Source organism: Pelodiscus sinensis, chromosome 7, assembly GCF_049634645.1.
Source record: "Pelodiscus sinensis isolate JC-2024 chromosome 7, ASM4963464v1, whole genome shotgun sequence".
In the NCBI taxonomy this organism is placed as follows: Eukaryota; Metazoa; Chordata; order Testudines; family Trionychidae; genus Pelodiscus; species Pelodiscus sinensis.
The window spans coordinates 42562541-42588131 of NC_134717.1; the positions used below are offsets into that span (position 1 = coordinate 42562541).

A 25591-nucleotide genomic window follows, 5' to 3' on the forward strand; every position below is an offset into this window, starting at 1 on the left:
ACGAGATTATATGATCTGTTTTTCCCCAAATATAGAACAGAATTTAACACTTCTGTCTTTTCTGCATCATTAATGATAAATAATTCTGCCATTTTTATATAGTAATAGACCTATACCATTGTCAGGATTGTTTTTGTTCCTAATATATTTTTTAAAACTCCTTTTGTTGTGCTTAGCACTGTTTTGTATTTCTCTTCGTGTCCCTTTATATCCCCCCATCAATTTTCTACAGTTGCTAACTTTTGTTTTATATTGTTTATTTGTTTTATATAACCATCAACTTTTCCTTTCTTCCACTTGTTTTATGTATAGATACAGATAGATTATTTTTGTAGCTTCATTTGCTTTTCTTCTAAACCAGGTTGTTTTTTTAAGAACACACAGAAACAGCAATACTAGGTCAGACCAATGTCCCATCCAGCCCAGTGTCTTGTTTGTGACAGTGCCAGATGCGTCAGAGAGAGTGAATAGAACAGTGCAGTTTTGAATGATCCATACCCTGTTATCTACTTCTAGCTTCTGGCATTTGGAGATTTAGGGACACGCCCGAGCATGGTGTTGCTTCCTTGACCATCTTGGCTAATAGCCATTGATGGACCGGTCCTTCCATTGTAAACCCAGTTATACTTTTGGCCTTCACAGAATTCCATGGCAAAGAGTTCCACTGGTTCACTGTGCATGATGTGAAGTACTTCCTTTTGTTTGTTTTAAACCGTCTGCCTGTTAATTTCATTGGGTGACCTTTCAGTCTTGTGAAGTGATAAGGAATATTTCGCTAGTCACTTCTCCACACCATTCATGATTTTATAGACCTCTATCATATCCCACCTTAACAGGTTCTTTTCTAAACTAAACAGACTTAGGTTTTTTAATCTCTCCTATTATGGAAGCTGTTCTATGCTTCTGTCATTTTTATTGCCCTTCTCTGCACCTTTTCCATTTCTAATATATCTTATTTTTTTTGAGATGAGGCAACCAGAACGGCATGTAGTGTTCAAGCTGTGGGTATACCATAGATTTATACAGTGATATTATAATATAGTCTGTCTTGTTATTTATCTCTTTTGTAATAGATCTTAACATTGTTAGCTTTTTTGACTGCTGTGCATATTGAGCAAATGTTTCCAAAGAACTATCCATGATGATTTCTTGAATGGTAACCCTTAATTTAGACTCCATCATTTTGTAATTATAGATGGGATTTTTTTCCCCCAATGTGCATTACTTTTCACTTATCAACATTGTGCAACAAAATGGCAGATGAAATTTAATTACCCAGTTGAGTGAGATCACTTTGGCCTTAGTTACCTCAAATAATTTTATATTCTCTGCAAATATTGCCATCTCACAGATTACCCTTTTTCCAGATAATTTATGAACATGTTAAATAGCACAATTCCAAGTACAGATCTTTGGGGGATCTAGCTGTTTACCTCTCTCCAGTGTGAAAAAATGACCATTTAGTCCTATCCTTTGTTTCCTATCTTTTAACCAGTTATTGATCCACAAGAGGACCTTCCCTCTTATCTCGTGACAGCTTACTTTGCTTAAGAGCCTTTCGTGAGCTTGTAAAAGGCTGTCTAAACGTCCAAATACGTTATATGCCTCAAGTAATTCTAATATATTGTGGCATGATTTCCCTTTACATAAACCATGTTAATTTGTCCCCAACATATCATATTTATCTGTGTGTCTGATGAGTTTGTTCTTTATTTATAACAGAGTTAGGGAATCTTTTTTGGGTCAGGGGCCACCGACCCACAGAAAAATTAGTCAGGGGCCACACAAGTGAGAAACAAAATACAAAACAACAACAACAAATCCTCACTGACGTGGCCCCCCAGTTGAGAATGAGAAAGGCACTTCCCACATTCCCCTCATACACCACAGCCTAGTGGAGCCCAGGCTAGTAGATTTTCTGTGCTCCAGCCCTTTGGAAAGATGGCAGAAGGGTAGGGGGCTGGAGCACCAGTGCAGGCTCCCCATTCCTGGGGGAGAGCCCTGAGTCTCAAGGACCAGATCCAGGCAACCCAGGTGCTGCATCCAGGCCCCAGGCCTAGGTTCCCCACCCCTAATGTATAATTTCAACCTGTTTGCCTGGTACTGAAGTTAGGCTTACCAACCAGTAATTTCCAGGATCATTTCTGGGGTCTTTTTTAAAAAATGGCATTATGCTAGTGTAATATAAAGGGTTTCTGGGAGCACTGCTGAGAGGTCAAATCAGGGTGAATTGCTAAGAAATAGGGCTACTTACAGCCTAAGACGGGGTGTCTTCCTCTGCAAGGTACATGCATCTAGTCACAAAGAGCACATCTGTTTGCCATACTAGACAGTAGGAAGTCACACAAGCAATCCCTTAGATACTCCAGCTTCTCCTGTGGCACAACCAGTACCACACCTTACACAGATGAGAGGTTATGGAAACCAATCTTACCAAATCTGAACAGATTTTTCTGATCTCAAAAGGACCAGCCACATTCCCAGGTCAATTTATACTTCAGATCTTACCCAAAAGAGTAGGCTGTGCCAGTCCTTTAGAATCTAAAAATCTAAAGGTTCATTAGTAAAAGAAAGAAAAAGTTGAGAGTAAAATTGTTAAGGAAATTACAGTACATACATCAATTGCAAAGTTCCCAGTGCAGGCTTGTGGCAGAGATGGAATAATCGGCTATCATATAAGTCTCTGGAATACACCCTTTGTTGGGATGGATCATCAATCCTTGTGGCTCAGTTCATAGCAAGGCTGCTTCTGAAGTGATGAGCTGGAGTGAAGACAAACATGGAGGAACTGCTAGGGCTCTTTTTATAGCCTTGCCCATGTGGATGGAATTCCATTTTTTTCCCTTGTGTGGAACTACCTCCCAAAATGGAGTTTGTCACATGAGCAAGTCACCTGTCCATGTCCAATTTTTAGGTCCACTGCAAAATTCCTGAGGTGTGGATTGGCAGATCCATTGTCAGTACTCTGATTCGCTTGACTGTCCACCCTTCCACAGTAGGTAGGTGAATCCTGTTGATATCTCCCAGAAGCAAATATTTGGAATACCAGCATATAGCCAATACTTATAACTTTAACTACAAAAATAATACATGCATATGAATGGTATAAACAATCAGCAAAGCATAAATTTTCAATAGACACCTCACTTTGTACAAAACTTTGGGGGCAAACATACAACAGTGAGTGAAACTATGTTCTGCCTGTTCATATCAAAATCCAGTAATATCAGAGCTAGCTACCCTCCAGTCATCTGGTAGAAAGGCTGATTTAAATGATAGATTATACAGGTTTAGTAGTTCTGCAATGTCATATTTGAGTTGCTTCCTAACTCTTGAGTGAATACTATCAGGTTCTGGTGACTTATTGCTATTGGATTTATCAGTATGTTCCAAAACTTCCTCTAATAGCATCTCAGTCTAGTTCAGTCCCTCAGATTTGTTGTCTAAAAAGAATGGTTCAGCTGGGTGGATTCCCCCACATCCCATCCCTGTGGTGAATGCTAATCTAAAGAATTAATTTAGCTTCTCCACAACAGCCTTGTCTTCCTTGAGTGCTCCTTTAGCACCTCAGTGCTCTTAGGCAGTCTTCCTGTTTCTGATGTGCTTACTATTTTTTCTGTTGGTTTTTTTGTTCTTAGATGGTTCTTCTTCAGATTCTTTCTTGGCCTGCCTTATTTCACTTTTTTGCTGAATTTGCCAGAATTTTTGCTCCTTTTCTGCTGCCCTTACTAAGATTTTACTTCCAATTTTTAAAGGATGCCTTTTTGCATCTTACCACCTGTTTTGCTCTGCTATTTAGCTATGCTCATTTTTTTGGCCTTCTTACTTTGCTTTTTTATTTGTGATATACATTTAGTTTGAGCCTCTATGACAGTGTTCTTCAGTAGTCTCCAGGTAGTCTGCAGACATTGCACTCTTGTGACTTTTCCTTTTAATTTCTGTTTCACTAGCTTTCTCAGCAGGTAGTTCCCCTTTTGAAGTGAAATGCTACTATGGTAGGTTTCTTTGGCATTTTTCCCCTACAAGGATTTTAAATTTCATTACCTTATGGGTGCTGTTAATAGAGCGTTATAGCTTTATTCAACTCTTGGATCAGATCCTGTGTTCTACCTGTGACTAAATCAAGATTTGCCTCTTCCCTTGTGAATTCTAGGACACACTGGTCTAAGAAGCAGTAATTTATCTATAAATTTTATCACTGCATCCTTTCCTGAGTTGCCCTGTACCCGGTCAATATAATAGTTGACATTCTGTCTTCTGCCTTTGTATCCTCTTTAAGCTCTCTGAGCATTTCATATTCATGGTCACCATCTTGGTCAGTAATATATTCCTAGTGGTTGATTCTTATCATTCATCCATTAAATTTCTGTCCATAGAAATTGTGTAGTACAGTTTGATTACGTGAAAATGGTTACATTATTTGGCTCAATATTTTCTTTCATATATATCACCATTTATCCACTAGCACGACTTATCTGTTATTCCTCCATATTTTGTACCTTGATATAACCATGTCCCATTGATTACCCTCATTCTATCAAGTTTCTGTAATGCCTATTACATCAATTACTCCATTTAATGTCAGGCACTGCATTAATGCAACCAGTTCCTCTTTTTTGTTACCCAGCATCAATTTGAAGGCAATTAAAGAATTTCTTCTCTTCATGTCCTTTGGGCCCTTGATGAGCACTGTTCTTAACATCTTGTTTTTGTGCTGAGTGCTCCTATCTTGCCTTTGACTTCCCTTTTTGCTGTTAAACTAGTGCCAGTATATTCGGTGCCATTTCCCTTTAACTGTACCAGAGAGGATGTATGGTGTGAAGCACTAAACTTCATAGCAACACAGAAACTTCCCTCCTTTGACCCATCCATACTCACTGTGGTTTGAGACCAAGAGTGGTACTGTTGTGAGGTACTCTAAAGCCACAGTGCCAATAAAGTATTTCGTATTAAAGGTATTTATGGATTTTTGAGACTTATATTTCCCTTTTCATTGTGACTATAAATGTAATGGTATATCTGTCTGATTTTATCAGCAGCTTCTGGTGTGGTGGCCTAGAGAGGCCCCCTCGATGCCTGCTGAACATCTGACCCTGATCAAGAGAAGGAAGAGGACTAAAGAGTATAGGTTATGCAAGATCCATCCTCCCAGCCACAGTTGTTTTGGACCATGATCAAAGGGCTTGGCAGTGCCCTTCAGGCTATGAACAATGAGAGAGACTGAGAGTGGAGAGAGTGGTTGCTGAAGGAGAGGCAAAAGAACTAAGAGGTGCATCAGGAAATGCACCAGGAAATAATGAGGTTGCTCAGGCAACAAACACAAATGTTTCAGAGCATGGTTAACCTGCAGGCCCAGAGATTCCAGAAGCCTTTGCAGTTCTTGGACAACTGCATGGTCTCTGCCCCCTATACTTCCCAACATGGCACTGCAGTTCCTTATACCTACCACTCCATACCAGGGGACAGTCAGGAGAACCAAAACAAATATGTGGAGAAAACGAGTAGCCACAATGGACTACATTGATCTTCTGTGTACATATATGGACATAAATGTTATTGTTTACTTTCATTTTCACTTGTGCTCATAAACTGTGTTTCACCCTGTAACAGTGCTAGTAAAGCAATTAGCCTGTACATCTTTGTTTGCACTTTAATTTAATTAACAGCTATTTTCCATGCAGTTTTTGGAAAGTCAGAGTATCTTTATTACATTTCAGGCACCATAAACACATAATGGAAGGCAAAGATAAAGGGATGGCAAACATTTCAGAATTCATAGTGGCAGCCTTGGACCAAGCTAGTATAAACACACAAGATGGGCACTCTTTTAAGAAAGCAACAGAAAGCTGTGCTATGGCTGGCTCTTTTAAAGCCTTCCTCAACTGCTCTTCTTGTGTCTGACTGACTGTTCAAAGTCAGCAGCCAGCCACTCGATATTGACCCTGCATACTGGTGGCAGCATTTCCCCCTTCACCTCACAGACATTGTGTCACAACATGCGGCTATAACCATTGGGGGGTTTCTTGCTGAGATCCAGTCTGGCAACTAAATACTACCAGCGTCCCTTCAGTCTACCAAAAGCATTCAACAGTTCTGTGGCACCCACTGAGACAGTAGCTGAATCTTTCCTTGCTGCTGTCAAGGTGGCCAGTGCATAGCTGTATGAGCCGGAGCAGGGTGTGCCACTATTGGCATTCTGGTTTTGCCAGTGGTAATTTGCCAATCAGGGAATAATGCTTCTGCTTGCAGCTCTCTGAATAGTTCTGCATTCTTAAAAATCTGAGTGTCATGCACCTTCCCTGATCAGCCTTTATTGTTATGTGTGAAATGTCCCTGGTGATCATGATTGCTTTCATAATCATGGAGAAGAAGCCTTTTCTGTTGATATACTCTGTAGTGAAGTGAGCGGGTGCCAAAATGCCTGCGTTATGTTGCCTCAATGTAATCTGGGAATCCCACTGCTGCAAATGTATCTGTTATGTCCTACACTTTGCTGAAAGTCACGGACTGGTATAGCAGGAGACGTTTAATGGCACTACCAACTTCCATCCCCAACTATGGATTTTCCAGCTCCAAACTGATTTTGTACTGACTGGTAGCAATTCAGTGGAGCAAGCTTCCACTGAAAGTTACCACTCTCTTCTCCACTGTCAGTATATCGGTCATACTGTTGTCCCTGTGCTGAAGGACTCACATGAATTCAACAGGTAGATCCAAGAATGTGGTCTTTCGCACCCAAAAGTTCTTCAGCCACAGTGTGCATTATGATGATGCATTTCCAACTGTCCAGACCTGTTTCTCAGGCCCAGAAGTAGTGATCTACCATGGGAGCTGCCCCCAAAATGCCAGCAGCAACCTGGAATGTTTTTTTCACTGTGCCCATTAGTTTCCACTAGTTGTGCTTAAACAAATCCACATTGTTCTCATCTTAATCCTAATCATAGTAGTACTTCCTCAAGCTGTGTGACTACTGGACATATTAGCTTCCTGGACATATTAGCAATTATGTTGAGTTCTGCAGGATCCATGGCTTCTGTGACAATGATGGTGGAGCCCAGAAAGTGCTGCTTTTGGAGACAGTGGAAGTTTTGCAAAAGGATGCTAAAATTATTAAATGTGGAAAGTAATATGGGATATAGAAAGCAGCATGTTAGGAACTTGACTCCTAGCTCCCAGAAATCCCTCTGTGCTTTGCTACTAGCTCACAGAACACTGTGAAAAGGCACTGTGCCAAACAGCAGTGGGGGGTACAGTGGGATTCCTCCCAGTACACCACACTTTGCATTAACATAAGAACATCTGGTGAGCATGGGCCATGCTTACACAAGAAACCAAGCATGCATACACCTGAGCAATATACAGACTTTGGTGGCTATATGCCAAAGTAACTGGGATTGACTAAACTTTGTAGTACAGATATGGCCTGGGTGTTGTGCTTACATACAGAGTCTGTGTCCTTCCTGTTCTGGCCACTTTGCACTAGTCATGTGGTTTAAAGTTGTGGAATCTGGCTCTAAATGACCAGTTGATGATTTTGCTGGTATAGAGAAGCTCTCAGCTGGTGCAAAGTGGTGTAGCTGGATCCTACATCATCTGCCCCCAGTATACCCTGACACCAGGAAGATCAAGGAGGCATAACTTGTTCCTGACAGCTGCTCCCATCCCCACACTTCTCATACCAAGCCTATTCTGAAACAGATGAAAATTTTGCCACAGTAATTCAACATTAGACCATTTGTCCTTAACAAAAAATTCTATTTCTATGATTCCCACATCCAAAAACCGAATAATTAAAGGTCATATTCAAATACTGTACTTGTCTCAAATATTTTAGACAATAATTAAATTATTTATTTTATGATGGAATGTGTTGCCCGCCCTCGGGTACAACATTGTGCAATACTTCAATGATGAGGAGTGTCCATCTTCCTTTAAAGCATTAAGTATTAGACACTACTGGAGTCCATTTGATGAACCAGAATCTGATAAAGAATGGAAAATTCTGCATTCTGATTTATAATCTCTTTATAATTTAAAGTACTAAAAAATAGTATCAAATGGCACTGTGGCGCTCCTAGTTTATGTTTATGACTTCAGAATCCATTGTGCTTAATTTACTGTAAGTAGACTGATTTTTCTAGCTATTGGCCCTGCAAACTCATCCTGGGCTCTGAAAGTCAAAGTGGATTCTCGCTATCCCCAGCTGTGAAGAAGCTGCAGGCCAAATGAGCCCTTTAGTGAGTGAGAAATGGGTCATCACTGCAGTTGGAAGTGTATTGCAGCATGTGTAGACATACCTGAAAGAGCTTTGATCTAGCTAAAGCTTCGAGGAGTCCTGTGGCACCTTATAGACTAACTGAAGTGTTGGAGCATAAGCTTTCGTGGGCAAAGACCCACTTCGTCAGATGCATGTAGTGGAAATTTCCAGAGGCAGGTATAAATATGAGGCTAGAATCAGGCTGGAGATGACGAGGTGGATCCAATCAAGGAGGATGAGGCCCACTTCTAGTAGCTGATCTGGAGGTGTGAATTCCAAGAGAGGAGAAGCTGCTTTTGTAGTTAGCGAGCCATTCACAGTCTTTGTTTAATCCAGAGTTGATTGTGTCAAACTTGAAGATGAACTGTAGCTCAGCAGTTTCTCTTTGAAGTCTGGTCCTGAAGTTTTTTTGCAGCAGGATGGCTACCGTTAGATCTGCAATTGTGTGTCCAGGGAGACTGAAGTGTTCCCCTACAGGTTGTATGTTGCCATTCCTAATATCTGATTTGTGTCCATTGATTCTTTTACGTAGGGACTGTCCAGTTTGGCCAATGTATATAGCAGTGGGGCATTATTGGCACATGATGGCCTATATTACGTTAGATGATGTGCAGATTCAGACTAACACGGCTACCCCTCTGATACTTGATCTAGCTAACTGAAGTGCCAACTGCAGCATGGAGTAGCTACCAGAGATCATACGCAGGCTCACTGGATTGGGGAGGAGGCGTATATTTGAACAGCAAGCAGCAATCCCATGCTACCATAGCTTCCCTGCAATTGGAGATGTGATTGCAGCATGTGTAGACATTCCTGAGATGACAATGGGCAACAGGAGATGGAGCATTTGATGATCGTCCGTTCTGTTAATTCCCTCTGAAGCACCTGGCTTTGGCCGCTGTTAAAAGACTAAGCTAAGATGGACCTTTGGTCTGACCTAGTTTGGCCATTCTAATGTTCTCACGTGCTCGGCTCCCTAGTGAGCTTGTACTTGGGCAGCTAGCCCATGTTGCCATGGCTTCACTGCATGCTAGCTAGTTCAAAGCTAGCTTGTGCATATCTACCTGTGCTGCAGATAGACCTCTGATGGGTGTAGACATACCCTTAATTGCACTTGTGCAATGACATTGCTGATCGTAGGTTTGCACAGATGTAATTCTTCAGAACAAAGTACCTTGACTGTAAAAATTCTGTTCACAATGAATAAGAAGTAATAGAATCCACCTGGCTCTCTTAGCAGTGTTGACTCTACATGTCTAAGAACAGAGAAAAGTTGTACAAACTTATTTTAGGCTCTGAAGTCAGTAAATGTAATTCTGAATTCTGTTCTGCAAGTGGAACAAATCTCCTGAGTAAAAAGGTTACATTTTTACATAACTCCTTTCTTGTGCAGAACTGTTCTGACTTTTTTTTGTTAAACATCCCAATGTACCTACCCCAAATGTTTGTCATGCTCCTGATCTGGCTTATCTGAATTCTGTTTATGCCAAGCCTTTTTACTGTCTTAACGTTAACATACACTCCTTGCCTGGGGGATAATTTAAAACAAAATGCCTTTCTTTTACCTCCATGTAGTATACAGCCAGTTAATTATGGAACCCACACAATCTTATTATAGAGTTTTATATGGGGAAATGCAGATTACATTTGCCTAGAAATAGTTTGTCATTGGTGGCAAATAACCCGGTTTTTTATTTGGAAGCAATATTTTGAAATATGTTGTATATCCTTTTTTAATAGAATACGCTTCTGTTGGCTCATTGTATGATTACATTAATAGCAACAAAAGTGAAGAAATGGATATGGAGCATATCATGACCTGGGCAACTGATATAGCTAAAGGTAAGATTTATCTCTTTTCCATTGACCAATTCTGCTTGTGTCTTGGCTCTAAATCCCAAGAGAATATTTTTCATAGCGAATGTACCTAGAAACACACTGCATATATAGGTCAATATCTAGGTTTAAGGCTTGTTTACATAGGGATTGTCAGGAAAGTTAAGATGAAATAAAATAGCCTTAGTGACCTTTAGCTTACACTAAAGACTAAGGCTGCGTCTACACTGGCATGATTTTGTGCAAATACTTTTAACGGAAAAGTTTTTCCGTTAAAAGTATTTGCGCAAGAGAGCGTCTACACTGGCATGTGCTTTTGCACAAGAATACTTGCGTCGGAGTATTTGCGCAAGAACCACTGATTTCGTACAGTACAAAGTCAGTGTTCTTGCGCAAATGCTTGCGGCCAGTGTAGACAGGCACCAAGATTTTGAGCAAAAGCAGTTGCTTTTGCGCAAAATCATGCCAGTCTAGACGCAGCCTAAGGGTGCATCTACGCTGCACGGCTATTTCGAAATAAGCTATTCTGGAATAGTTATTCCAAAATAGCTTATTTTGAAATAGCCTGTCTACACTGCAGGGAAGTCTCAAAATTAGTCCAAGGCAGGCTTTCCTAATGTAGACCTGCTATCTCGATTTAGAGCCCCAGGAGACACTGGGGAGGAATAATTTAGAATGGCCCTGGTGAGGGGCTATTTTGAAATAGCACCAGTAAAGCATCTATAAATGCCTTATTTTCAAATAGATATTTCGGAATAGGCAATATTCCTCGTGGAATGAGGTTTACAGATTTCGGAATAAGCTGTCCGTTATTTTGAAATTATTTCGAAATAACAGAATGGTTGTGTAGATGCTCACATTATCTCGAAATAACGGTGCAATATAGATGTACCTAAGAGCTTCTCTACCCTGGGCAGTTAATTTTGTTTAAGGTGGAGTCTGAATTTTAAGTGGAATAGTTATTCATGATTTAATTCCTGTTGGACACTTTCCAGTTGAGAGTGCCTTTTTCCAAATTATCTTAATCCACTTCCAAAGGGAGTTAGTCAGGAATGGCTATTCTGGAATACCTTCCCATGTAGACAGATCCTTAGCTAAAGCAAACTGAAACCACTTTACTTCTAACACAGGGAGTTATGTACTTTAAATTATGTGGTCTAACTTTGTACCTTTAGTTAATTTGTCTTAACTTTCTTTAGTGTCTTGACAAGCCCTTAGAGTACTCGACAGAATACAGGCTGAACTTCTCTAATCTGGTACCCTTGGGACCTGACTGATGTCGAACCAGAGAATTTGCCAAACTATGGGAGGTTAATATTGTCTAGCAGCATTACCAACACTTCCATTCCTTATTGGGTTCTTAGAAGACACAGATGGGTAAATTAGAGCTCAGTAACAGCATAGAAAACTGAGAGCCAGGACTGGTGGCCCTAAACCAGTGTTTCTCAACCAGTGGTACGAGTACCCTTAGGAGTACTTGAGAGAAGTCTCGGGGGGTACATCAACACAGCTGAAATTTGGAGAAAACTGAATTTTTGTTTTAAGTTTTACAGTACTTTATTATTTTTGTATTTTTTACACTCAAAAATTTCATCATCCGCCTGGCTACAATTAAGTTGTATAAACAAATACGTTGCAATGGTAGAACATTTTTTTGTGTGTTTGAAAACTGTAGGTACTGGAGGGGTACTTATAATTTTTTTTAAAGGGGTACTTTATTTAAAAAAAAAAAAGTGTGAGAAACACTGTACTAGACAAACTTTATAGGACCACGGGAAACTTGACCAGACCCATGATAAGTGGACATCCGGCTAACTAAAATCATGCCATACCACCGATGATGCTGGACAGGGGCTACCAGACTAGAGAGGTTCTACCTGTGGTTTAATTAGAAATGACCTAAATAACTTAAAACAGGTGAATGTTATTCTGTATGCATTTTACTACACTTAAATAATGTAAAACATATGTTTACACTTCCAGTTATATTTACAAATTAAAATGACTTACTGAAAAATTGATATTCATTTGGAAATCACACTTCATAATTTTACCCAGGAGGAGGGAGAAAAATTGTTCTCCTTGGCCTTTGAGGATAGGACAAGAAGCAATGGGCTTAAACTGAGGCAAGGGAGGTTTAGGCTGGACAGTAGAAAAAACTTCCTAACTATCAAGGTGATAAAACACTGGAATAAATTGCCCAGGGAGGTTGTGGAATCTCTGTCTCCAGAGATATTTAAGAGCAGGTTAGATAGACATCTGTCAGGGATGGTCTAGACCAAGGGTGGGCAATAATTTTTGCCCAAGAGCCAACCTGGAAGGAGTGGGGCCTAATCCGTAAGGGGCGGGGTCAGAATGCTTACAGGCTTCTCCACCCCCAGACCATAATTGGTCTGGGGGGGAGCCCCTTTGCCCCCCCCCCCACTAGGCACCCATGCCCCTGGCAGGGCGGGAAGAGGCGTCACACAATCCCCCACCCCTAGGCCCTGATTGGCCTGGGGCAGGGGAAGCTCAAGAAGCATCCTCCCACCCTGTGAGAAGCATGTGTCACTTTGAAGTGCCATGCACTCCTCGCAGGGTTGGGACAGGACGAAGGAAGCTTTTCAGAGTTACCCCCACCCCCAGGCCCTAATTGGCCTGGGGGCGGGGGGAGCACTTGAAACCTCCTCCCTCCCCTGCCCTGTGAGGAGCACGCAGCACTTCAAAGTGCCACGCGGTGCTCCCAGGGTGGGAGGAGACGTGACGCGCTCCCCCGCCCCCAAGTCCTGATTAGACTGGGGGCGAGGGAGCTGTGCAAAGCTTCCCTCGCCCTGCTCCCTCCCTGCGCGAATGTATGACACTTTGAAGTGCCATGCCCTCTTCACAGGGTGGTGGGGAGGTCCGAGGAGACTTTGCACACTCCTCCTGCCCTCCAGGCCAATCAAGGCTTGGGGGCAGGGGAGTGCGTGACATCTCCTCCTGCCCTGTGAGCAGCATGCGGCACTTCAAAGCACTGCATGCTCCTCACAGGGCAGGAGGAAGCTTCGCGTGCTCCCCTGCCCCCAGGCCCTAGTTAGTTAGGGCCTGGGGGCAGGGGAATGGCAGGGCCTCCGTGGGCCGGGATTCAGCCCGTGGAAACTCTTTTGCCCACCTCTGGTCTAGATGGTGCTGGGTCCTGCCATGAGGGCAGGGGACTGGACTCAGTGATCTCTTGAGGCCCCTTCCAGTTCTAGTGTTCTATGATTCAAGTACTTTTTTTTCAAAATCAGTCAAGGTGTTAAACAGTTTTTGATGCATTTTATATTTAAATACACATGAATAGACTAGCTAATGCTTTAAGGCCCTGATCCTGTATTCAGATTGATAATTGTGGGTCCCTGGGCATGTGTGATGTCCCATATAAAACTTTAAGGCTTTTCAGGAGTCCACACTAGAGAATCTGAGTGCCCCAGTGCCTAAATGGCTAAACTACAACTTATTTTTATCTATTTTCCAAAAGGTTGGTAACTGCAAGTCATTCTGGAGTTTTATGCCAACATAACCAAGTACTCTCTAAGTAACTTCATCTGAATAATGAAGGCTGGTGGTTGCATTTTATATGCCTCAAGCACTAGAAGAAGGCAGAGCAGATAAGGGACTGAGCTTGTCATTGTGATTAACTCTGTGCAATTATAGTTTATATACCAATCATGAGCATGATGCTTAGATGCAAGAGCAAGTTACCTCTGTAACTGTAGAGACCCAGATCATATTTCTGGTTCATAAGACACTCTGTGTCTCCCTCCTGTCCAATCATCAGCTTACCTACGACTCACCCAGCTCTGCCTGCATTAGATAAATAAAATACTTACAATAAAAATGGGAGCATAAAAATATGCATCTGTTGGGTGTGCGATGTCTCCCATTTATGTTCATGTATATGACAATGAATTACATCTATACCTTTTACATATTTAGGACTCTCATCATGCAAATAATCTCATATCAAACAACATTCCTCTTCTAATGTATTATTAGAAGCAGGACCTTGCTAAATCAGCACAATTTTAAAACTTTTCCTCATTTTTCTATAGGAATGCATTATTTACATATGGAGGCTCCAGTCAAAGTAATTCACAGAGATCTGAAGTCTAGAAATGGTAAAGTAACTTTGCACTTAAGTGATTCTATATTTCTGTTTTCAATTAACGTGACAGTTTAACTTTAGCCTTTAAGAGATACAGGACTTAAACCATCAACTGTAGCTGAGATACGCAGCTAAGGCAGAGAAAAAAGCAATGCTAAGCCATCTTTGTGTTCCCTCCCTTGAATCTTGGGACAGTCTGGGCACCATTCCAGTCCTTGGCATAATTCAGAGCAGTCTGTAGTGCTGCTTTAAATTATGCTTTGCTGCCCATGGTCCCATGGTCTGTTCTAGCAGCCAAGGTTTGTCCGGGTACTTTCCTTTATTCCTGGAAATGTACAGTATGCTGAGGCCCAGGAGGGGATGGTGGAGAACTGCGATGCGAAGTGTAAAACAGCCAAAATGGCTTTGAGAATCTGGCCCAGTGTCTGCTCTGAAAATGTTATAGTTCTTTCAGCACTGATTGAGCTTTTTGCAGATGATAGTGCTTCTGAAGAATGTAAACTGGCTGTGGGGTTTGAGTGAATCTGTTCCACTGGGTTAGTGCCAGACCCAGTTATGAAACATGCTGAAAAGTGACTTCAGCTGAAATATTTACTACTAGTAAATTATTGTGATTCACCAAATGCTCTATAAGAATGGAGAAATGGCTGAATGTGGTTTCATTCTTAAGTATCTTTAAGAAAATATTTATTTTATTTTACAAACTTTGATTAATCATTGATGCCATTATTATTAACATGAATTTCTTAGAGGGTTCATCATGAGCCTTGATTACTATGATAGGGAAAACTGGACATTTATTTCTGTATTTGTAGTTTCAGTTTTATAGTTAGAAAACTCTCTCTCCCTTTTTCCCTTTAACTGTCTGAAAATTTTATTTAGTGCCCATGAAAATTTACTGCAGATGTGCCTAAGAGCACAATTTTAGCAAGTCATAGTGGTAGAGTCAAAGACTGCATGAAACATTTTGACACACAGTACTACATCTAAAGGCCTATTAAGAAATCTGAGTACAGTTGACAAATTTTTGTGGGAAGTAAAAAGAGCCTTTAAACAAAACGAAACAAAAAAATGAAACTCCTTAGTTGCTGGATGCTTTCCGCAACTTGGTTAACTCAGAACTGATTCAAAACATCCACACAGCTGGAGTTGCATACCATACTTATTGAGGTAGTGTAGACCTACCCTCAGACTGAGCTGTTTTCCACTTCATGGTAAAGAATACCTGCCAGACTTATAAATTAAGAAATAAATCCAAAAATACTTTTCCCTCTGCTTATATTTGGTATTAGATATTTGATATCCCCCTGCTTTTATTTGATTAAATCATGTCTTGTCTGCCATTATTTTATCTTCAGTGATTAGAGGACTAGTGAAATGATGATTCACTAGGAGGCAAGAGAGTGAAATTTTGTGTAACTGAGAGTAGCAATTTTCTTTTAGTCAGAATCCTTGTTTTTTCTGTTTTTGTTTGCAACTATTCAACTTTTCAATAGCTACTTAATTTGGAGGCTACTGGACATCTTTGTTAAAGATTAAATATCCCTTCTTCTTCTTCAGTTAAGGTGTTAGAACTTACACTGAACATGAGCTCTTTCCTAAGAGGTTTTTCAGCAAAACCAGTAAAGCCTGGACTTTACGTTCTTGGTATTTCTAAAGTAAATCAACCAACACAATAATTTTGACTAGGTGTGTGAAGGAAACTTTGAGGGAACAGGGGTGTCTGATGTTCCTTTCACATTATGTAGGAGGACATGAATTCAGTTTTTTAAACATACTTGTCAGATTACTATTTGAGTGTAATGAAACTTCACTCTAAGGCCATGTCTACTCTAGGAAATTATTTTGAAATAACTTATTTAAAAATAATAACTCCTGAAATAGCTATTTCAAAATAGCATGACCACACTACAAGAAAGCCTCAAAATTAGTCAGAGGTAGGCTTTCTTAGAATGTGGATGTGCTACCTTGACTTAGAGCCCCAGGAAGCATGGGGAATAATTACTTTGAATGACTCTGTGGAGTAGTTATTTCAAAATAACAGCAGTGGAGTGTCTACACTACCACTATTTTGAAATAGTTATTTTGAAATAAGTGTTATTCCTTGTGGAAAGCAGGAGTTACTATTTTAAAATAACCAGCCCCTTATTTTAAAATAATGGGCTTGGTAGTGTGGACACTTTGCTTGTTATTTCAAAATAAGGGGAGTCCTAGTATAGACCAGTCTAATTTAACTGAGCTGATGGTCTGTCAAAGTTAAGGTAAAGGTGATTATAGAAAGGGTATTTGCTAAAAAGCGTTACTGTGAAATTGAAGAATAGTTCAAACATCATACTGGATTTTTTCCTACTTATTTGCAGCTAATGTCAATAAATGGATACATACAATGGTACCCACAGTTACAACACAAAACATTTGAGGAAATGTGTAAGGGAGAGTTGAATTATAAGTTAGGCGATTTATTGTAGCCTGTTTCTTTGCTAGTAAATTACATTCTCTTTTATTAATAATAGACCTCTTTTGTGATTTTTTTTCTATTTTAGTTATAGAGTTTATTCATAAACTTTCAGGTATTTGAAAAGTGTTCTTCAAACATTTCCCAAGAAACCAAGAGAATTTTATGTGCCAATATATTCAAATTCTGTATTACTGTGGGATCATTTTCTTTATCAAAAGTCAACTGGTTAGCTATTAAGATGTTGTTAACAGGAGACATTGTTCTTCTTTGTAATGTAATTCATTTACATTTTGTTTCTTGATTTTTCAGTTGTTATAGCTGCTGATGGAGTATTAAAGGTAGGAACATTTTAATTATTTGGAAGGTGTTGCTGCTGCTTTGCTTGAGATCTTTGAAGTCAAATGATTGAGAACTTGGCATTTTATTGTTTGGTTTGGCCAGATCTGTGATTTTGGTGCCTCAAGGTTTCACCACCATACAACACACATGTCATTAGTGGGTACCTTCCCTTGGATGGCTCCAGAAGTGATCCAGAGTCTACCAGTGTCTGAAACATGTGACACATACTCCTATGGTGTGGTGAGTTGCTTTCATTTTTTTCTCTGTATTAATGGGGCACTGGCATAACTGAGTTAGTAGAATGTAAAGTGTGAAAACAGTATTCCTAAATAAGGGCAATAGACAAAGTTCACAATATTTCCTTTCAAATCAGATCCATATATTTTATCATTACAAGCTGAAAACTGATAGCATGAGCAATGTCTTGCATGTTTTAAAAAATAAGTATTTGATTAGATTAGCAAAGCAAAGTATTTGATTAGATTAGCAAGGCAGCACAATCTGTGAAATGCAAACTGTAGTTGAAATACTTTACCTATGTCAGTACTGGAGGCAGGTAGGACCCAGTACACAGTTTATAGTTTGTAGCTGTATTGTGTTCTCAAAGAAATGGATATTAATCTTTCAGGAGCAACAGGTTATATTTTAGTAAGTTTATCAGAGAGAGCTGATTAGAGTATTTCCATAGAGTTGTGTGTCAATGGAGTAGCTTTAGGAAAAGTGACCTTATGCCACTCCTATACTCAGATTCCTGTAAGTGCCTGCTACAATCACCTGATCTCTGTTTTCAAAGGTAGAGCAAAAAGAAAGGTTGTTAAGTTTTGTGAATTCTGCCTCTTATTTAAAGGGGGCAGGGAACCTGTTTGTAAGCAAATATATGTTGTGTCAATGAGGTTTGGGAATATAGAAATTCTTTCATTCTGTTCCTACTCTGCTCCTTGCAATCAATTCAACACTGCTCCACATTGAATCTGACTGACAGTACAGCAGAGAGTAGAGTCAAGTATATGTGTTAAAGGAGAGGAGATGGCAAGAATTAACAAGTCTTCCCTGACACATTTTTGTCAGGTTTTTCTTAGTAATGAATTAAACCAACATCCCTGGCCAGACATCATTAAACTGATGACTTTATGCAAGATAAATGTGCCTTTTTGTTAAATAATTGTTTATAGTGGAAAATCACATGAGAAGGTTTGTGGTGGAAACAAAACCTATGCTATAGATCCAAAACTGTAGTCTGATTTAACTGAGCTAAGACACATACAGTAAGCTAGCAAATGTAAATATCAATATAAGCGGTTCTTGAAAACAATCAAATAGTTCCTATTGAGGGGAAGCATTTCAGTTCCATATAGAAACAGATGAAAAAGAAACTCTAAACTAATTTTAAAATTTTCTGGTTGTTACAGGTTGATCAGTGTGAATCAGCTGTAAATAAAATTCTAGAGAGAGAATTTAAGGAATTGTTTAATATAGTATTATAGTGGGTATTTCAAGTTTATTTTCTTTCTGTAGAAAAAACAATTTGTTAATTCTGTGATTATAGATAGAAAAACTTACAGTATAGCCATGTTAGCCAGTTAGTGAAATATTTTAATGCCATAACCTGCCCACAAAATGGCTTTGGTTTTATATGCAGAGTTACATTGGCCTGTGCCTTGTTGTCTCATACTGATAATTCAGGGTGCATAATGATATGTAATTTGGATGGCTATTTAGTCATTTGTATGTATTTTGGGAACTAATATGCTCTCATTTGGACACTTCCAATGTTTTAGAATTTTTAAACACTCTCACAAGGTGCACCACTTGCTCCTTGGTTGGCACTTCCTCCTGGTTATTCTGGGGATTAGTTCTTGAGGTCAGTGCCCCCTTGCTGTAGTCAAACTCACTCTCTCCTATGTGTGCGACTCCTCTCTCATCCCAGAAACTGGAGCATCCTCTTCCTGACGTAGCCCTCCAGCTAGGTCACTCAGTATTACCCCTTCCAGGACACAGTCCTTCAGTTAGCTATTATCACAGTTATCTAGGAAGTTGTCTCATTCACTGCCCTGCTGGTTTATGCCACACTCTCAGTGGCTGGTAGGGGAACTCAGGCTTTCCTTCTATCTCGCATTCCCATCCATGGCCCCTCAATCCAGCAGTGCTGGTCTTTTTTTACAACTCTAATTGCTCCGTCCCTGGACTGCTTTCTACAGCTCCTAGTTTCCATTCTTGCTCTGGGAGTACAAGCTCTAAACCCTCCACCCTCTTCCCAGGGAGTTACTTCCCTTTCTCTGCCCCAAGCTTTCTAGCTTTATAGGCCCTGCCTGTTCCTGCACAGCTGAACCTAATTCCAATCAGCTCTAGTTGCCAGGGAAGAAAGTTGACATAAGCTGCGCGCAACTCGTTATTCACATAGCTGGAGTCAACATCTCTTAAGTCGAGTTACTGCAGGCTCTACACCATAGGAAGGGGGTGTTGATGGAGGAAAATCTCCCATTGATTTCCCTTATTCATCTGATCCAGGATAGAGTAATAGAGTCAACCGGAGAGCAATCTGCGGTCCATTTGGTAGGTCTTCACTAGAGCCACTAAAATTGACTGCAGGTGGATCGATCTTAGAACATCGATCTGGGCTGTAGAGTAGATGTGGCCCCTGGCTCTTTTTCCAGGTGCAGCCTGGCCATCTGAACCCCTTCCAATCTGTTTGGGGTGGACACCCATCACAAACATCTGTGACTTGTTTCCCCTGACGTTATTCCAGTTTTCCACCCCTCGAGCTCCATTGATTTTCATGATACTCAGGTATAATAGTAGAATAATGCAGTGGTGAATTAGATTCTTGCACAATACACTGGGTCAGATTCTCTTAAAATATCTTTGAAAGCTGGAATTCTCCTACACTAAACTTTTAGACTAACAGTGAATATGCTTAAAGGCTAAGAATTGAAACCTTGGAAAAAGTAGGTCTCTAGTTTTTACAATGATTTTATCTATAAAAACAAATTTTGAACAGGCCACTTTCAAAGTGTAAAACTTGCCAGTGGCCTTTGTGCTAGAGAGACAAATTTGCTTTTCTTCAGCTTAAGTACAGCTGACATACTAATAACAAAGAGCAGGATCCTTTTCAAATGTAAACTAGTGAGATACTAGAAGAAGGCATTTTATTTGCAGAATCTGTGGTTTTCCCTACATTTTTTTTTCTGAATGAGTTTTCTTTCTATAAACTATTGCATGCTATAAATGTTGTTTATGTAAGAAAGCCTCTTCCCATTAAGTGACCAATCATTTCTGTCCCCTGTTAAGCCTGAGTCTTTTCTCAGCTGAGATGAACTTTCCTATTTGTAAATGGGTCATATTGAATTAGAAAGGATGTCTCAGATATTTCATTCAAGTGTGCAGAGTAATTTGTTCTGCTCTTCAAGACTGGCTAAATGGGTTCCAAATTCTCCCTTTGAGATTTTAGTAAATTATTTCATAAGGCTGACCAACAAATAAAAGCAAATGTTCTGCAGATTTATCCAAACACAAACACAGGTCTTAGATTTTCTCTGAACCACACAATGACTCATTTTCCTAAACCAAATCCAAACTGCTCTAAACAAAGGATGCTAAGTATCATAATCTACCATTCTAGATGTTCAGTCATGTAGATTAGAAAGAAACAATGTTGTTATGTGTTGAACAGACTATGATTCTTCACATGACTGGCTGAAATGATGAAGAAACATACTCAGAATATCAGTTATTTTATCGTAGCTCAGCAAAATTCCATTTTGTATATGTATTTAAATATAGGGCGCTTATGTAGAGTCTCTCATTGTTGAGATATTTTAGCACTTATAAAAGAAGTTAATTAAATACTAGCTGTGTAGAGGCTGTGAAGTTAAATGCATCAGCCAGTATGCTCTTGGCAATAGCTTGCTCATTGCCCTGGATATGAGAACATACTTTATTTTTAGAGGGAATGTTGGCCTAATGTTGGATTCTCCCTTACTCTTTTTGAAAAGAATTATGGGAGCTTTAATTTCTACTTGGATAGGTGCAGAGATGAAACTAATCTAGTCTCACATGAAGGCTGTTACCTGTAGTAACACAACACCATCACCCTTCCCACTTCAGTTCTTTTAATCTGGTTATGAGTCCATGTCAATAAGAGAGCTGTGCAAAACTGTCAATGTTCAGTTTTCTACCAAGGAAAAACACCACTTGCTTCCACCAAAAAATTGAAGAAAGAATGAAAAATGGTTTGCTTTTCTTAAATTAATAAACTGGGATTTCCTCTGGCACTTGAAAGTTTTTCACCAATTTCATTTTCATTTTGGATTTATACTAATATCCTTAAGCCATACATATGCAGCTGTAGCAAGTGAATAACACAGATTCATTGAAGTGCAGGTCAATTTACCTGGTAACAGGTGGGATGTAGAACATGTAAGCAGTATCTCAACTATAGAAGTTGAGAAACAGTTTGATCCTTACATAGATTTTATTTTGTATAATTTTAAGAAGTTGTTTAATAAAAATATATTTAAGATGAAATAATATTACAGTAATCACTTCAAAACCACCTTGAATCATTTTCAAGTGACCTCATCCAGCTAACTCAAGACTAGTATTAAGTATCTTTGAGTGCTACCATCTCCAGCTCTTATCAGGTGGAAGAATGGATCATGCCAAAATCTTCAATAGCGCTTAAAGAAGTTGAGTAATGAAGATCTGAGAAGACCCCATTCCACTTTCAAAACCCCTTCTTTCTTTTCCCCCTCTTTATTGGCAGTATTCCAACAATTAAATTCAGGATTGGTTGCTATGCTGAAGACCTCTCCATGAAAACAAATTTTTACAGGTCATGTGAATTAAAAGGGATAGCCTCTTTAATTTGTAGTGATGTAGTGGTCTCTTCTAAGAGCATGTCTGTGCACTCTCACACACAGCTATTCCTAACTAACAAACACTGATCAACTCCTTGTGTACATACTCTGATCCTAGAATAAGCCTAAAGCTAAACAGGAACAAAGCTCTCTTATTCAGGAATAAAAGTGTCCACAAATTGAGTTAATCAAGGATAGTTAATATAAGAGAGAACTCCATGTGTAGAAAGCTCTTCACAAAAAAAAACCACAGGAGAAAGTACATGATGGTTTTGAGGTTGACATGTGCTAGAGTCAACAAGAAAGTTGTCCTAAACCTTGTCTTTGTGAGGATGTTTTTTAAACAAAAAAACCCCTGTGATTGCTATCAACATTTCAAAGCCAGGGTGGTAGCAAGGGTGACCGCTCTCGTGTAGACAAGGCACCACAGGTCATCAGTATTTTAATCGTTGTGTAGACCTGCTCTGAGGTATGGTAGAAAACATGGTACTTAAAATGCTGGCAGATCCCTGGAGCCTCACCTATACTAGTATTCCTAGCATAATTGTCCCCAGTTGAGCTGAACTTGGAGTAATAGTGGGAATTTTTAGCAACTAAGTACAAAAGTATTTGAAACTTACTGAAAACAACAATCACTCTTGTTCTTCATGTCATGTCCTCATCTCCATATGTTCACTTTTTTCTCTATCTGTATATTCAAAGGAGACTGAGCAGTCTTGGAACCACAATTTGCAATGTGCTCTAAATTCTTTTGTTGTATAGTTCTGTGGGCTGTATGGACATTTGGACTACTTCCCTCTGCAGCTTTGGTTCCACAGCTTTGGCTGGCAGTCCAGTATAGCCAATTCATAAGACTGTGTTGAAACCCTTACGAAAGTAAGGCAGTGAACATGTTACCAAGGAACATCAGCTTGGTGGGAAAATCTTTATCTGGATTGTTGACCTGAATATGAAATTGGCATCACTGACAAAGCATTGTTCTAAGTAAATCTTTTGGAATAAACGAAAAGACTTATGGGACTCAAGTTCCTCATATTTTGGATTTCTAATGCTACTACTGAACAATAAGATACTAAAAGGGAATTTTCAGAATTCTTGCTCTCCTCTGGATTATGAAGTATAATTTGGAGTATTTAGAGCTAATACAGCGGGGTTAGAAAACCGGTGGAAAACAATGGAAATAAAAGTAAAGATGGGATCATAATGAAATTCAGTGCAAAATGTTCTGTGGAAACTTATGTGCATGAACGAAAATGTATAACCATCACCTGTTGTGGGAGAAAAAGCAAATCTGTCATCTTTTCCAGCTACCAGCTCATGGTGATGCATAATACCTACATATCTCAATATGTAAGAGTGTTCACCCAAACATTTTTTTTTTTTTACAATTCAAACAATTGTTATACATTTGATGTGTGATCTTTAGTGACAGATTCTGGGGGGTTTGTTGTAAGTAGGGCACTATAGCCCTATAGTTATAGAAATGAGATCGTTCTGCAAGTCTGCTCACCTGCATAATTTAGTGACTTTTGTTTTATTCTGACTGTTTATTGGGGTGTCTGAGCTTCATGGGAACACTAATTTTTTGCAGCTAAATTCCCTTGTTTTCCTCAGCCTTACCAACATATGTCTGGTAACTGGAATAACAAATTGAGGTCCCCCCCCTTCTTCTTATAGGGAATGAATTGAGCCATACAGAAGGATTAGGTACCTGTATTCATATTTTCCCTTGAAAATTGTTAGTACAATGACTTCTTCTAAGATACCTTTACCTTTACTAATCAGGTTATGGCTCAAACAGAATTATTCAACAGCTCTTTTGATAGAATACCCTATTCATTTGATTTTTTGTGCTTGAACAGCATCTGCCAGTATTCTTGTATTTTCCTACTAATTACCTCCAAAGTTGGCCATAATTCATTGAAAATGATGTGGCTTGAGTACTAGCCCAATGAGCACAGATATCAAGAATTATACAAAGTGGTTGGAACTTTTGGCTAATTGGCAATAGATGTTGGCCCCTTTTTGTGTTTTGAGCTGAAGAAAAAGTTTTTTAAATAGCTACTTATGTGTGTATTGAGATCCAGTGTCATTAGATATATGTATGAATGGAAACAAAAGTGACTTTTAACTTGTTGAACTCTGATTGTATGTCTCCATAGTAGAAAAATAAGTTGGGCTTATTGATTCTTGGCTGTTATGGCAATGTTGATCTCATTTTTACTGAGTAGCTCAGATTCTCACCTACTATTTGATTTAATGATCTGGGGCAATATTTGCAAAAATGTTACATGTATATAGAGATGGAGGAGATCTTCCCATGTCTGAGGATAAAGTATTATAGTGATGAGATTAAATATAAAATATTAATTTCTGATATCTGCTATGTTTAATGTAATCACAAACTTGTTGGCAGCAACAATTATTATATTTCCTACAAAGTATATTTGGGGTTAAGTGATTGTAATAAGCACATCTCAGAAGCAAACAATTTATTGGGTCAGATACTAATTACTATGAACACCATTTGTAGTTGTATAGAAACATTTAAAAATTTAGAATTACTTATAATGAAAAGGTTTACTAGTTGGGATTAGGGAGAAGGCGTTCACGATCTTGCAAAGCTGTACCACCACTTTATGGTATAAAGAAAGAAGAGACTATTTCCTATAGTTTTCACAAAATTGCAGTCACTGGGCACCTCAGAATCCAGTTTTTTATCTAGGTTTTTTATTAGAGGAAAAAACAGAAATAGAAAAATTAATTTAGTGAGAGAATCTTGCATACAAACATTTGTCCAAGTTACTGCAAATGGGATCTGGTTGCCTGATAATTGGATACAGATAGTGCTGTATCAAGGTTTAATAATGTATTTAAAATACAAAGTACAGAAATAAAAATTCTTTTCTTTTTTTTTTATTCCAGGTTCTCTGGGAGATGCTAACAAGGGAGGTCCCCTTTAAAGGCTTGGAAGGATTACAAGTAGCTTGGCTTGTAGTGGAAAAAAACGAGGTAAGACTACGTTTCTACATTCAGGTACATAGATCAGAAAACAGTATTGGGGTTTTGCAAAAGACTTTTTCATCTTCTTCAAATTGAAAGTAAGTTCACGCGTATGGAAAGATTAGCAGTAGGAGCTAACACAAAGGGTCAAAGTGATGTTATTCCTCATGAATGGACCCTTTACATCTAATTGTTGCAGCTTCACGTCGTGATGCTGTAGATCAAAAATTGTACAAGTACTGTACTAGTTTCTCAGTCTCAATTGTAAAACCTAGGGGTTTGTTCTTAGTGATGAAAGAAGCCATTGCGTCCAAGGTAGGGGAACAGTTTAACTCCATCTCCTGCGTTTAGGACATCTTTTTACTGGCCGGGAGTTGATATATCTGTAAGAGACCTTCAGCTACTTCAACTTAACTCTCCCAGCAGGAGTCACTATAGTACAAGAAACTGCCGCTTAGATGAGAATTTCAAAAATAAAAGAAGAAAAAATAGTTTTAAAAAAAGAGAGAAATTACAGTTTTGCCACCTACGTTCAACACTACATTGAAGATGAGTTCCTCACTGGTATTGGCAAGACTGTGGCATAGCTGCAAGCTTCCTCATGCAGAGTCTTTCCATTTCAAAAGAACTTCAGTGGTGTAAACACCGTTTGTACAGTGTCCCCAGCCTCGCTTTTCTTCTTCACACAAATTGAGGCTTTCAGTTAGTTGGGCATGTGAGCTATATGTCTGAACATA

The 25591-nt window shown here is 39.3% G+C and overlaps 1 protein-coding gene across 4 annotated transcripts in view; it reads left to right on the forward strand.

Moving 5' to 3' along the window:
- Window positions 1-25591, forward strand: part of MAP3K20 (mitogen-activated protein kinase kinase kinase 20) — a 137282-nt gene that overhangs the window by 50712 nt on the left and 60979 nt on the right. For all 4 annotated transcript variants that reach the window (XM_075933640.1, XM_075933639.1, XM_075933641.1 and 1 more), the window contains exons 4-8: window positions 9998-10099; window positions 14146-14211; window positions 16966-16994; window positions 17098-17235; window positions 24777-24863. In XM_075933640.1, coding sequence (XP_075789755.1) covers window positions 9998-10099; window positions 14146-14211; window positions 16966-16994; window positions 17098-17235; window positions 24777-24863 — 422 coding nt within the window. The remainder of the gene's footprint in view (window positions 1-9997; window positions 10100-14145; window positions 14212-16965; window positions 16995-17097; window positions 17236-24776; window positions 24864-25591) is intronic.